General features: G+C 45.3%; 1 protein-coding gene across 1 annotated transcript; it reads right to left on the reverse strand.

Annotated features, from left to right (window-relative positions):
• ARF4 (ADP ribosylation factor 4) lies at positions 1,601-11,433 on the reverse strand. Its single transcript, XM_021409151.1, has 6 exons — positions 11,162-11,433; positions 5,936-6,016; positions 5,290-5,399; positions 4,002-4,073; positions 3,389-3,514; positions 1,601-2,545 (listed from the first exon to the last, which is right to left on the reverse strand). The coding sequence occupies exons 1-6, from the start codon at positions 11,226-11,228 to the stop codon at positions 2,459-2,461; spliced, it is 543 nt and encodes a 180-aa protein (XP_021264826.1). The 5' UTR covers positions 11,229-11,433; the 3' UTR covers positions 1,601-2,458.

Below are 13,295 nucleotides of genomic sequence, written 5' to 3' on the forward strand. Positions count from 1 at the left end.
TCTTGCTGTCCCTTCTCTGACCTATGGTGCAGAAAAGGGAAGAGAGCACTGCTCCAGCACACACTCTGACAAGCTTTTTAGGAAGAGATCATTTCTTTTACACTGGCTCCTGCCTTACTGTGTAAGCTGTAGCCTTCACTCCCCTCCCTCATTTTTAAATGAGGCTCAAGATCTGTACTACTTTGATTTAGTAAATCACTCATTTTATAGCAGCATTACAGTCTGCCTTACACAAAGCCAAACACAGTGACCCACTACAGCATCAACTGCTATTTAAGCACTCTCAGTGGTGGCTAAACACAGCTCACCTAAGCTTTTTAAATAATTTGGCATTTTAAGGAATTAAACCAGTAAGAAGTCTTCATCTCCCTTCATCAAAAAGAACGTTTCCTTCAAGGTAACTGTCCTTTCACCCACACAGCTGCTTTCATATTTAAAGTGTACCTCTAACCTCTGCCTTGGAAGAGGGGATGGAATTGAATGTATCACAATTGTTTCATTTAACTCACTGTAACTACCACTGCAACCCATGCAAACAGACCAGCCAGCTCTTCTGAGCAAGGCATTCCTTCTAAGGTTTACTTCAAGGAGCTGCATTACCAGAAACAAGCATATTAACAGCTGCTGCTCCAGCGCACGAATATATCGACTGAGTTAGTATGTACTCAGCAACTCATTAAAGCTACAAGCAGAATGTTACCTTAACTCTATCTCTTGGGTTTCTGTTACGTACCAAGAATCACTCACTCATTTCAAGAGCTCTGGAACTTCCTCCAGTTATTGGTGCTTGCAGTAACAGCACTTCCTAGAAACTTCAACCTCAGAGGTACAGCAGAACCTGCCTTGAAGCTGCTCTTGAAATAAACCTGCTTGAGCTTAGCAGACTTTGGCACTGGGATTTCTTGGAGGAAGAATAACAAGACCTGTGCTACAAGTGAGATATGAGCTGAGATTAAATCTGCCATGAAACCATACTTCGGCTTCCTGAAGACAATTAAGATGCAAGATTGAGCTCTGTTTGCATCTGTTCAGCAGACAGGAAAAAAGATTGAAAAGAGTTAATTTAAGAATTTTGAAACCATGTGGGGGAGGGAAGGGATAGAGGGACAGAAGCGTGAAAGCAGACAGTAGCGGCTACACAGACCTTATTTCTGGGAGGCGACCATTACCATGGACATAATGTTGATTAAAGCCCTGTTCAAGTGTTCCACTTTTCAGCTAACCACCAACTCCTGCTAGAAACCATGTTGCTTTTAAATATTGAAACAACTACGAAACAGACATGCATGCTTTTCAGGCAGTTTGTACTTGTTTTATTACCATTTTTGTAACTGTTAGTATTTTCATATCTGGACATCTTAAAAGGAATTTTAGCTTTACAACTTCAAAAGACACAGAATTATAGGTCTCGATGACAACTACTCTACTGCACTGTACACAACTCTGCCCACCTTGCGTCCCACTCCATATAGCCCCAAACAAGTGAAAATAAAATTTACGTTCACATTCAAGCTGCAGGAAAACTCAGTTTATGGAAAATGAGCATGTGATAACTCACAGTTAACTACTTCAAGAATCAAGAAGAGCGTACACAGAACAATACATTTTATCATTTTATTAGGAATAATTCCAAGTGGGTTATGAAGAAACTAATCCATTGAGTTGGATGAATTTTCCAAAATTTCATTATGAAGATATGTCCACCAACATACAGTAAAACTTCAGCAGAACTATTATACACTGGGCAAAAATAGTCAGGCTGATACCAAAAAGCAACATGCAACATAAAGATACAATATAAAGGAAGACAATCTGCTGAATATTAAAAACAACCTCAACATGAGCTCTTCGCAGCCAGCACAGAACTATTCTACCCATCAAATCCAATTCTCACAAAGGCAAGTTGGGCTGATCGAACCCAAGGATTAATAAAATGTTCCTCAGTGCAGTAGATCTGAATAGTGTTTTAGAGCATTTTCTCGGCGGGAACAAGCAGTATTAGGAATTCTTTTTGGCAAGGGAGAGAAATAAATATACGGAATGCTACATTTTTAAATCAGCAGACTGTCTGAGGAATGAAACAGGGCATCAGTAAACTAAAAGTAGCAGGGAGAAAAAATTAAAACATTCATTTATTGGGGCTCAAAAAAAGTATTCAAAACAGATCTTGAAGATGTCACAATAACTATACTCAGGCATTTCTGCTAACAAGGGAAGTAGAATCAGAAGATACACTTTTTCCAAGTTAAGGAGATTTTTACCCAAGCATATTGCTACCTTTGCAACATGTAGCTCGGTAAACAATAATTGGCAACAAAATAAGTTGAAATGCTGTAATATCCTGCCCAAAGATCAGTTCCAGATATTGTAATAACCAAGATGCAAACTAATTTTGTTGTAACAAGCCTAGACCACTTATATCAAACATGTCCCTGGTGAAAGAGTCATCCAGTTTGAGTTAGCGTTTTGAGAGTTCGTTTGAGAGCCAGTCAAGTCCCTCATACAGACCGGTTCCTTGCGTAGCACAGGTGGCTTGGACATACCACTGTTAACATAGAACACAGACAGAGAGAAGAAGTTTATGCGCTGACAAAATGCAAACCAAGTTATCACAGAACGTGACACTCAGGTACAAACTCAAATAGTGCTCTTTAAACATTGTTTTGCCCCACGGAGTCAATATTGAACAGAGTATTTGCTAAGTTTTGCGAAGTATGTACAAAGGAGGTAGGATTTAGACATCATCCAGAAGCTCAGTGTGCTATAACACATTTTAGTGCATCAAGGAGAAAAATCTCAAACTTGTATTTGTTTTATATGCAGAAAATAGCTTCTCTGTTTCGCGAGACTGCTCTCCTGGAAACAGGCATGCAATTATCAGATTTTAGGGACCTCTAAAGCATGAGCATATAACCTTGGTGCGTCAAAGAAAGCGAGTATTACACAAGGATAGATAGTTTATGTGAAGCCACCTTGTATCCCAAAGGGCTGCACAGATGGAATGTAATTATTCAAGAAGTATTTAATTTCCTCGCATCTTTGTTGGGACAAGAACACATAATGCATTTGGTCCCTGAGGAAAAGTGAGTACCAGGACAACAAGCAAGCCTACCAAGCTTCTCAAACACTGCCAGTTCCGCTTCAGTGACAGGCTGGAACATTTGTATTTTTCCAGAAAAAAGTGAGAGAAAACACCTGCAACAGCTGTACACATTGAACTATACTTCCAGATCACCTGTTTTAAAGGAGGACCTTCAACTTTGTCCCACAGAGTTTAATAGCACGTACACGCATCTTCCTACCGAAAAAGGTGAAAGCTTCCCTTTGCTTTAAAGGGAGATTAATTTTATGATATCCAATAAAGTGAGCAGATAAGTTTAGCACTTACAGTTCTGTTACGCAGGGACTGAAGACCTAGTTTATCCGTCATCTCGCTGATTGCCATGGCATTCGGCAGATCCTGCTTGTTTGCAAACAGCAGCAGCACTGCATCTCGCAGCTCATCTTCCTGAAGCTAAGAGAAAAAGAAAACAGCCATGTTACTGCATTATCTCAGTTAAGTACTTCAACAAGCACTAAAGAAACCTAAGTACTGCTTTAAGCATAATCTGCTTTTTCATTATTTCTCAAGTCACTGGAATTACGTGGTAAGATTCATCTAGCACCCAGCAGAAGTTCTAGAAAATATTCTTTCAATAAGCAGTTTAAATTCATCAGGACCTTGCTGATGAAACTTCAAGCATTTATTAAAATTCTTCCCTCACCTCCTACACTTTTCTTAATGCTTTATGAAAGAAAGATTCTGTCATTAGCAGCTCTGGAGGGAAAGCTCTATAGAGAGTTGCAGCTACTACACAATGCACTAAATCTAGAACTCCCTGGCGCATACAATATGTGCTGTAAAAACCCCCTAAACATGCTGAGGAATCTGATTCATCCAAACAAACAGAACACCCCAAAAACCTTAAAGCTATTTTCTTTCAGAAGGTATCAACACTTACCATTTTCTGCAGCTCATCTGCTGCCTCCTCGATTCTCTCTCTGTCGTTGCTATCCACCACAAAAATGAGGCCCTGCAAGAAAAGAGGCAGTTTTGAGGAAAGCAAATTTCTTAGAAAATTGTTTATTCTGCTTAAGCAACACAAGATGTCTGTCTGAACAACCACATAAAAAATAAAGCTAGAACTTTAAAGTAAAAAAAATTAATTGGAAATATCAGTTTATGTATTAGTGTGGGAATTACTAATTTCAAAACAACGAAAGAAAAAGCACAAAGAAGCCAACAAGGTTTTCCTAAGTTAACACTTCCCCTTCCCTGCACCTCCCTATTCTCTCTGCACTACATTAAATGCAGCATAGGAATTGTAAGAAGTGCTTCACCAAATGTTTGTACCCAATATTACTTCTAGCAGCATCCGCGTTATCCAAGTGCACTCCTCACACATGCACTGTTTACTCTTACCATTTTTATTATTCTCTTGAAGACAGCAGAAGCAACTTTTAAAAATATTTGTAATAGGACTGGACTGAAAATTATTATTACTGAAATAACAGCAGTGTTAGCTTCTTTTTGTCCATCTAGAGTACTTAGTTTTCTGCATCCAGCTGTCACACTTATGCTGCACAGACTTACCTTGGAAACAATCAGATATCCAACAGAACAAAGAGCAAAAACCCCAAACCTCACCACTAAAGTTCCTCAGTATTAGTAAGTGATTTATCTCACAACCTGTGAGCCAAAGGAAAGAATTACATTTACGTCGCCAAGAACGTCTGTAATCATGTCAATGTTAAACTGTCACTTTCTAACCAATGAGTAGTAAGATATTAAGAGATTTTTAGATACACATCAGAGTATCTAAAACATATGCAGAGTAAGAAAAGCTGTATATTTTTGATGCTCGATGCAGGGCTTTGGACAATAACACTTTTTATGTATAAATCCACACCAGTTCAGATAGATCAGCAAAGCCCATTTAAAGAGTTCCTTACAAACTAACAGCTGCTCTGGCTTATTACAGAATGCTGACAGATTCCAAGGACTTTGCCCTCACCAGGCTACATTCATCACTAAGTTCTGAAGCCCTCGGGGCAAAAAAAAATAAACTTTATTTTTTTAAAGAAGTAGCTTTAACAAGAATAAGGTCTGGGTATCCCTCAGAACTTGAGGAAGATAGCAAGGAACCCTTCTGAGAGGAAGAGACAGGAGACAACTTTCCATACACATTACAGAACATAATGAACCTTTACAAAATAGGTTACTAACTACTGCTATTTTAAAACTCTTACCTGTGTATTTTGGAAATAATGCCTCCAGAGAGGTCTGATTTTATCTTGACCACCAACATCCCAAACTGTGAAACAAATGTTTTTGTATTCTACCGTTTCCACATTAAAACCTAAAATAAAAAGAGTCCGTTAGAAATAGTTAATGGTAATGTTAAGACATAATTCTAATCCTGTTGAAGATAACTTCAAGTTTTACATCTGACAACTGAATTCTGATATTCTGTATTTTGGAGATCAAAAAGAAAAAAAAAAAAAGAAAAAAGAAAACTGACCAAAGGAAAAAAGTCAAAACAATCACCTTTGGTTGAAAGAGCCTCTCAACCACAAATTGCTGAAGACTCCTGGTGTTTGGGCAGAGCACTGCTACTTACATGGCTCCTGTGCTCCTGAGCATCAGCTGCTGGCCGCTGTCAGACAGGATTCCTGTCTGGGTGCACCTTCAGTGTGACACAGAAGGAGTGCTACTGTCGCGGCAGTACCAGATTATATAAGTTACTCTGAAGCAGCCCTGTTTGTCTCCATCCCTACGCTAACAGCAAGGACAGCAAATTCCTATGCTCTTCAGAAGCCCATCTCTACAACACAGATTTTCAGCAACAGGAACAAAGATGAGAATTGGTTATGAAGACATCAGAATTTATCTTACCAATAGTGGGAATTGTGGTGACAATTTCTCCTAGTTTCAGCTTATAAAGGATAGTTGTCTTACCAGCAGCATCCAAACCAACTAGGAAAAAACAGAAAATTTGATTTAGTTCACAATATGAAATACAACCTCATAATTTCAAGGAGATGCCATTTTAAATGGAGAGCATTAGTTTTGGTTTTTGTTTTGTTTTCTTTTTTTCCCCTCCCTGAGAGAAAAAAAAATTCTCATGTACCCTTAAGTCATCGCTGATATACTACCACATATCCTGCCCCATCTCTTCTACCCAGTACTGAGAGAGAATCCAGGCAATGGAGTAAACAAGCTGAACAGCACATCTTCATCCATAGCCTACGTATCGAGAACCTCCTAGTCATCTTCCTTCAGATTTGTGTTTACTTGAGTGTTCTCACTCTCTTAAAGTTTTTTACTCAGAGTCAGGATGGTTTCAATGCCTAGCAGTCACCTACCAGTAGAACATCACTTCTAACTGATCACACAGCTGCTACTTGGCACTCAAGTTGGGGAAAACCTCACTTGATACCCAGCTAAGGTCGGTTCCATGCACACTTGAAGCAGTGAGCAGCACTGGAGGACATTTCCATCTCCCTCATTCCACTCCCTCTGCATTATCGGAAGCACAAGCACATGAGGCAACTCTTATCCTTTCCCTCCACATATATTCCAAGAGCTGTTAACTCTCGCCATGCCGTCACTTCTACACATCGAGACCCATCACGATGCTTTCCTTAGGGCAGTCTGCCTGTCCTTACTGAAAGCCTGCTGCACTGCCATTTGCTCTTGGTTGCTACAGCCAAAATTAAGTTAGTTGTTTTTAAAGGTAAGCTGTAGGGTAAATAAGCAATCCTTACAGAAACCAGAGCCTTAAAGGCATTTTTGGGGAAGCACCACTAACACTGAGGCATACGCTTTCATTTCCTGAAGTTGTTCTTGCAGCAAACTACTGACACTTCAGAGCATGCAAGAGCAACTTCAAATACAGTTCTTCATGTTGTTATCCAGCGTTCTGCGCAAACACCTAAAGAAACTGGGTGCTTAGCTGGATGCTAAACACTTACCACAGCAACAGCTTGAATAAAATGCCTGTTTGTGTCATCGAAAGTTCTGCCCAAGCAAGAAATCAAACCTGAAGAATTAAATAATACTCATACAAGAAGCCAAATGGTGCCCTTGCTTGGTAACATGGCTCGGTGTTCCACGGCAGCTTCCTACTCAGCGAGCACCACACACAAGTTCTGAGTGGCTGCTGAGTCGCCTATGGCCGCTCCCCTTAGCGCTGCAGTAACATGAAAACCAAAGTCACCTCCTTACTCAAAATGAAACCAAACTCTTCAGAAGCTGCCTCCTTCTCAGGGCACCAACTGCTGTTACAGGAAACTCCTACAGAACCTTAGTGTTCTCCATCCCAGTGCTGTGAACACGGTTAGATATTCAAGTGTAGTTTTTTTTGGTACTGTCATTGTATATAAAAGATAAAAATTAGATGTTGTTCTAATTACTAACAACACAGAGCAAGAGAAAAAAAATAAAATCAAAACCAAAGCCCCGAGGAGGAATGAACTCCCCAACTGCTCTAATTAAGATTTTTATGTTCACTGTTGCCTAAGCATGGGTCTCTATTGGACAGAAACACACATAACAAAAACTAAGAACCCTGAGCACAGTTTTAGAGGAACTTGCAGATGTGGAAACCTCTAAGCATTAGCATCTTCCCTGCAACAAAGTGCCAAAACTCTTAAAAAAAAAAACAACAACAAAAACTCTGAAACCCTCAAGTACTCCACTAAGCTGAAAAGCTGTTTTTCAATAGCACAACACTTGAAACCCAGCTTTCTTCTTACACAGTACATCAGCCTCAAGCAAATGTTTCTAGGACGCCTAGATATTCACAAGAAAGCATGTCATGGATGTGCATCGTATGTGGCAGCTCTCCAAAATATGGATATTAAATAAATAACCAAATTACAGCTAAACATACTCTCAATTCTTTCTTCCCCTCACCCCCAACCCCAAAACCACAACAGTTATCAGCTGAACAAACACAAGACTCGAGAGAACTGCCAACAAGAGAAAAATGCCACTATCTACACGAATGGGTTCAGTGTATTTGATGTGTTACAGTAGAGATGCAGATAAATCCACCCTGCTCCTGCACCAGCACCTCCTGCTGCCCCCGCGGCGTTGGCAGAAGGAGACATGAGCTACGTGAGCACAAAGCCCAGAGACTTTGCTGAAGCCCACCCTCATCCACAATTTTAATGAAGCTGCTGGACTGTGCACGGAGGCAGGCTGTGTTACGGATAGATCTTCTCTTGTGACTCTGCCACTGAGACAGCGGCCTGTGGCAGAATCAAGTAACACCTGCATGATGCAAGTCATCCGAAACTGCCACTTCTAGTCAAGTAAAAATCCTTAAGTCTAAATAATCAATAGTTATCAACAACAGAGCATCTGTTCACACTTACTTCAGTTGATTGATTTTCCCCTTTTTATAGGAGAACAAGGTCACAACAGCAGGTCACATTTATTTTTTGAGCCACCAGGAAACATTTCTTTTGTGGTCCAGCAGCTTACAATAGTGCTGCATCATTTGTTTTCAAGAATAAGTACATTTACATTTGTACTGGAACACTAGATGTCAATCTATGAGTTACCAAGTTAGTTATCAAGTTAACTTCATGATACAGAAGTTATCATCAAGATTAAAACCTGAAGTCTTAAATCTCCAAGCAATGTGAACTTCCAGCCCTAGCTTTTCACTCTGGTCCACCATGTAAGCCTAAGAATCTCCACGTGGGCATTACAGCCGTTGTACCACCAGGCATTATACAGCTCAAGCACAGGGGGGAAGCTCAGACTTGCACTTGTTACAACTTAAGTCAAACATCCTCTTCCTCTAGACGGAGAATTTACATCTGCAGCACTCCCAGCTGCTGTGAAAACAAGCGCAGTTCTAAGGCCTTTAGTCCTCTTGAGAATGTTTTATTTACGGCCTGCCAATCACGCTTCTACACATCAAACTCATCGTTTGCTCTGTCCCTGGGAACACCCCCCCGTGATCACATCACACCCCTCAGTGACCAGCTTCCTGCTTGGATCCTTGGTAGCTGAGAACTAGGCTGCTGTAGTCACCCTAACACAAACATCCGTACACACTAAATCTGAAAAAAATAAAAGAAAGTTAAGAAGAATTGAGGCCTGACTTCTTAAATGGAAACCCCATCAAGACCAATAGGTGCTGGCAGTCAGAGCTTTCAGATAGTACAGAGCACAGCACGTTGCTGCTTCCAACATCAATGTTTCCCGTGATCAGAGGAGGAAGGGGTGGGGGAGGGAAGCTCCTACTGTCCTTAGTTGATTCACAAAGCTCACATTACAATAAAAACTGCTTAACAGTAAGCAAAGTTAATGAATCCCAATTTAGTAGAGATGGTTACTCCTTCACTTTTCCCACTTTTCTTCTACCTTGACACCAGTTCTCTCAAACCTCATCTCCTTCCTTTAAGTACTACTATTCCTCTTTCAGGCTTAGCTTCAAGTGGATAACTCTCTGGGGGCCACAAAGGGCTCATTCTCAACACAGTTTCAAGAAAACACGCACAAAGAATGCCAACAGCATGCAAGTCTACGTTGGTTAAAAAAGAACAAAAGATTGCTAAGTAGTTGCGAGCTGTACAAGAACACGTTTCCCAAAGAATCTGGCCTTCCCCCACCACTCAGTTTTTAATAATTACCTCTGCATTTGAAGCTTCTGTGTAGCTATTATCTCAGTTAACACCCGCACAACTACACCAAGAGATAGCTGGCACAGTACTGAAAAGCGCTCGAGAATCATCCCTTCTTTAGCACACAAAGCTGTGAGTAAAGAGTTCTGCAGACGTACACATGCAGGATTAGAACTGAAGAAAGGTTTAATTCAGTTCCAGTGCTCATTCAGACATCTCCAAGTGCTAATATGTGATGTAGAATGCTATTTGGAGCTTCTTTTTTATGTTACAGGTGAATTACATGATCTACAATATAACGCTCTGCTTCTCAACAGCCAATTTAGCTCCTGCACTACACCCTCCTCACAACACAGCAGAAGTTTTTCCTCTTACAAGAAGCAAAGAGCAGTCTCATACTCTGATCCAGCCTTGTATGCAAATACACTAAAAGCCTTAAAATCAAAGATGGGGAAAACAACAACAACAACGATGCAGCTGAACCAGCCAGAAGAAATATTACTCCCTAACTCACACCTAACCTGGATCTGAACTAATTACTTAGCAGTGAGGAAACCGAAGCCCTTACAGGCTGTTTTGATGCGCCTGGCATCGCGTGCCTGTTTCATTATTGCGTGGAACGCAGTTATCAGACACTATCTCCCGTGGCAGCCAGGGCTCATCTGAAGATCTCACATCATTCAGAGTCATAAGGAGAGTCTGACTGCCGGGCAGACACTCACCGCTGCCGGGAACCCCGCGAGTTCCCCGGTCGGGGCTCAGCTCCGGCCCAGCGGAGCGGCCGCAGCCCGGGAACGCGAGCAGCGCGGGGCCGCGCAGCTGCGGGCACACGCAGGCTGGCAAGGCGGACGGGGAAAGGAGGAGCGGAGGAGGAAGTGCGGAACGCGGCGGTGCCGCCCGTGACCTTTTGAACCGCGATCTCCCGGTGGGAATCCTCGGCTACCACCGCTTCATCTGTTAGGCGGCGCTCGGAAGAGCCGCCACGCAGCCGGGCCGGCCGCGGGCAGCCGAGCACCGCGCAAAGCACCGCGCGTCTCCGGCCTTGCGCACGCGGCACGGGAGAGAACCGCGCGGACGAGACGCCCTCTGGAAGGCAGCGGCGCAGACCCCGCGGTTCCCGAGCGCCGCCGCCGCACGGCGATCCCTCCCGCCCCGCCGTGCCCGGATCCGTCGCAGGGACGGCCCGAAGCGGGCACGGCGCGGCCCCCCCCATCCTCCGCTCGGCGCTCCGCTCCCGGGCCGCGGCGGTAACGCGGTGCCGGGGAAGGGGCTGCCGCCTCCCGCCGCGCCGCTAAGCCCCGAGCCGGGGGCACGAGGGGAAGGCCCGGCACCACCACCCCCCGCGCTCCCCGCGGCCCCTGAAGGAAGAGCCCCCCCCGCTCCGCTCCCCGCCCCCCGGCGGGCCCGGCCGCAGCGCAGCAGAGCAGGCCGGCAGGGCAGGGCCCAGCGGCAGCAGCAGGCCCCGCCGCTCGGCCCTTACCCATGAGGATGCGCATTTGCTTCTTGCCGAAGAGGCGCGAGAAGAGCGAGGAAATGGTGAGGCCCATGGCGGCAGCGCGGGGCTGGGCGGCGGCGGGCGAGAGCGGCGCGGGGTTCCCTCACGGACGGTTCCGCGGAGGAGGCAGCGCGCTGTGGCGGGGGCTCGGCGGCGCCCACTTATAAAGGCGCAGGCGGCGGCGGCTGTGTGACCGAGATCCGCGCTCGCTCGCTCTCTGCCACGTCACGCTCGCCACGGCCGCCCCGGCTCCAACGCGGACAAAATCGCGTCACGCTCAGCCACATCCCCTCGCCGCGGCGCCGCCCTCCGCCGTGCGGCCCAACGGCGGCGAGGACTACAGCTCCCGGCGGGCACCGCGCCGCATCCCCGCTCGCTCTCCGCTCGGCGCCGGCGCCGGGCAGCACGGGAGTTGTAGTGAAGGGCTTTCCTCTCGGCCCCGCGCGGCGTGCCGGGAGATGCAGTCCGCCGGATCGCTGCCGGCTGACGGAGCCCGCCCTCCCGCTGCGCCGAGGCCCACGGGACCGCGGGGCGCGTGAGGCTGAAGTTGGGTTTTAGGGTAAAACAGCCCCAGAGAGACTCCCGATAGTGCCCGGTAGCAAACAGGGCAGGCAGTAAAAAAACGCCGTCCCCGAAACTCCGCATTTCTTCTTGTGCGTGGGTTTCACAGCTTGCACCCGGGGGCCGCGGAGACGAGGCGGGCACCGCGGTGATGCTGGCACCACCGACGTGTCCCGCGCTGACGGCACGAGGCGGGCGGCGAAACTGAAACCCCGGGCGAGTGCCGTGCTGTTAGAAACGCGTTCATTTAGAAAGGTACGGCCCTCAGGCGGCTTTCTTCACGCTTTGCAGAACTGCATTTCTTTTCAGGGCTCCCCCGGTTCCTAGGCCTGGCCCAGCAGGGCAGGCAGCGCCCCTCACTGCGCGGCTGTGTCTGGACACTGCCCCGCTCCGGCCTTTCCACCGCTCCTTCCTGAAGGGAGGTGATGGCACACGGGGACACGAGCAGCCTGGGGCAGGATCCCCCACGGTCGGTTCGCCTGGGCAGCAGAGAGCACAGTGTGTACTGCGGTAAGACACTTCTACGTTAGCTACACAGTAGGGGAGAATAGCTCCAAGCCTTCTGCACGGTTCTGTTTGACCCAAAGTTTTACCTGAAAAGCTTCACGAAAACTTATTAAACACTGGCTGTCCCTGCAAAAATAAATCTATTGAAACAACGTTAAGTGCGCCGACGTTGTTCTTCTATTTTCATGGAGCAGTCACCATTAGCTGTTACTGCTGGGCAGTAAAAGGGCACTATCCAACTCAAACTATTGAAGGCTAACTCTGAAACGGAGCTAACGCTGTGTTAGGTATCAGAAGAACGAACAGTCTCCTTTAGATAGTGACAGCCCAGAGCTTGAGGAGGACATGAATCAGGATGGTCTGAAGATGTGGCCAACTTGGCAAGAAAACCCAACGTCCACACATCTTTAGCTGAACTACTTTCATTATAATCCTAAAAATCACATCTGTAAATTAAAAAGAGCCCCTCCTAGGTGAAGACCCTTCCCCTGAGCACGCATAGTGCTGGAAGTGAAGAGTCAGCAATATTGTAATTGTAAATCATCAACCAATCATTGCAAGGAGGATGGACTGGAAAAATTACTAAGTCTGTAGTACAGATAGTTCTGTTTGGGGAGCTTGACTTGTGGGAAACCATCAAGCACCTAGGCTTGCACAAACCTGAAATAAATAAGCAGTGTCTCTCCTGAGTGTGTGATTATTGACCTACTGCACGCCAGGCAACAAATCCGCTTTTCAGGTAGCACAACTATAGAAATCTCCTCTCTCACCGGCCAAAAAAAGAGACAGGGAGACTGCATCTCTTCTCCCCCCCATCAGCCAGCTGAGGGGTTGCTTTTGTTTTTTAATGGTCATATGAAAGCACAGGTAAAGTTACTGAAACTAGTAGTTCTTGCAGTCATTTAGCCTTCAAGCCCCAGATGAATGAGGATTATCACAAGCTCTTTACCCATATTTTAAGTACACTAGGCTGAAAAAACAGGGATGGAAAAATTCCAGTCCATCAAGCTGGCAGCTACTTTCTGCAGCTAATTAAATTCCTCTGCTGTAA

Source organism: Numida meleagris, chromosome 11, assembly GCF_002078875.1.
Source record: "Numida meleagris isolate 19003 breed g44 Domestic line chromosome 11, NumMel1.0, whole genome shotgun sequence".
Classification (NCBI taxonomy): Eukaryota; Metazoa; Chordata; class Aves; order Galliformes; family Numididae; genus Numida; species Numida meleagris.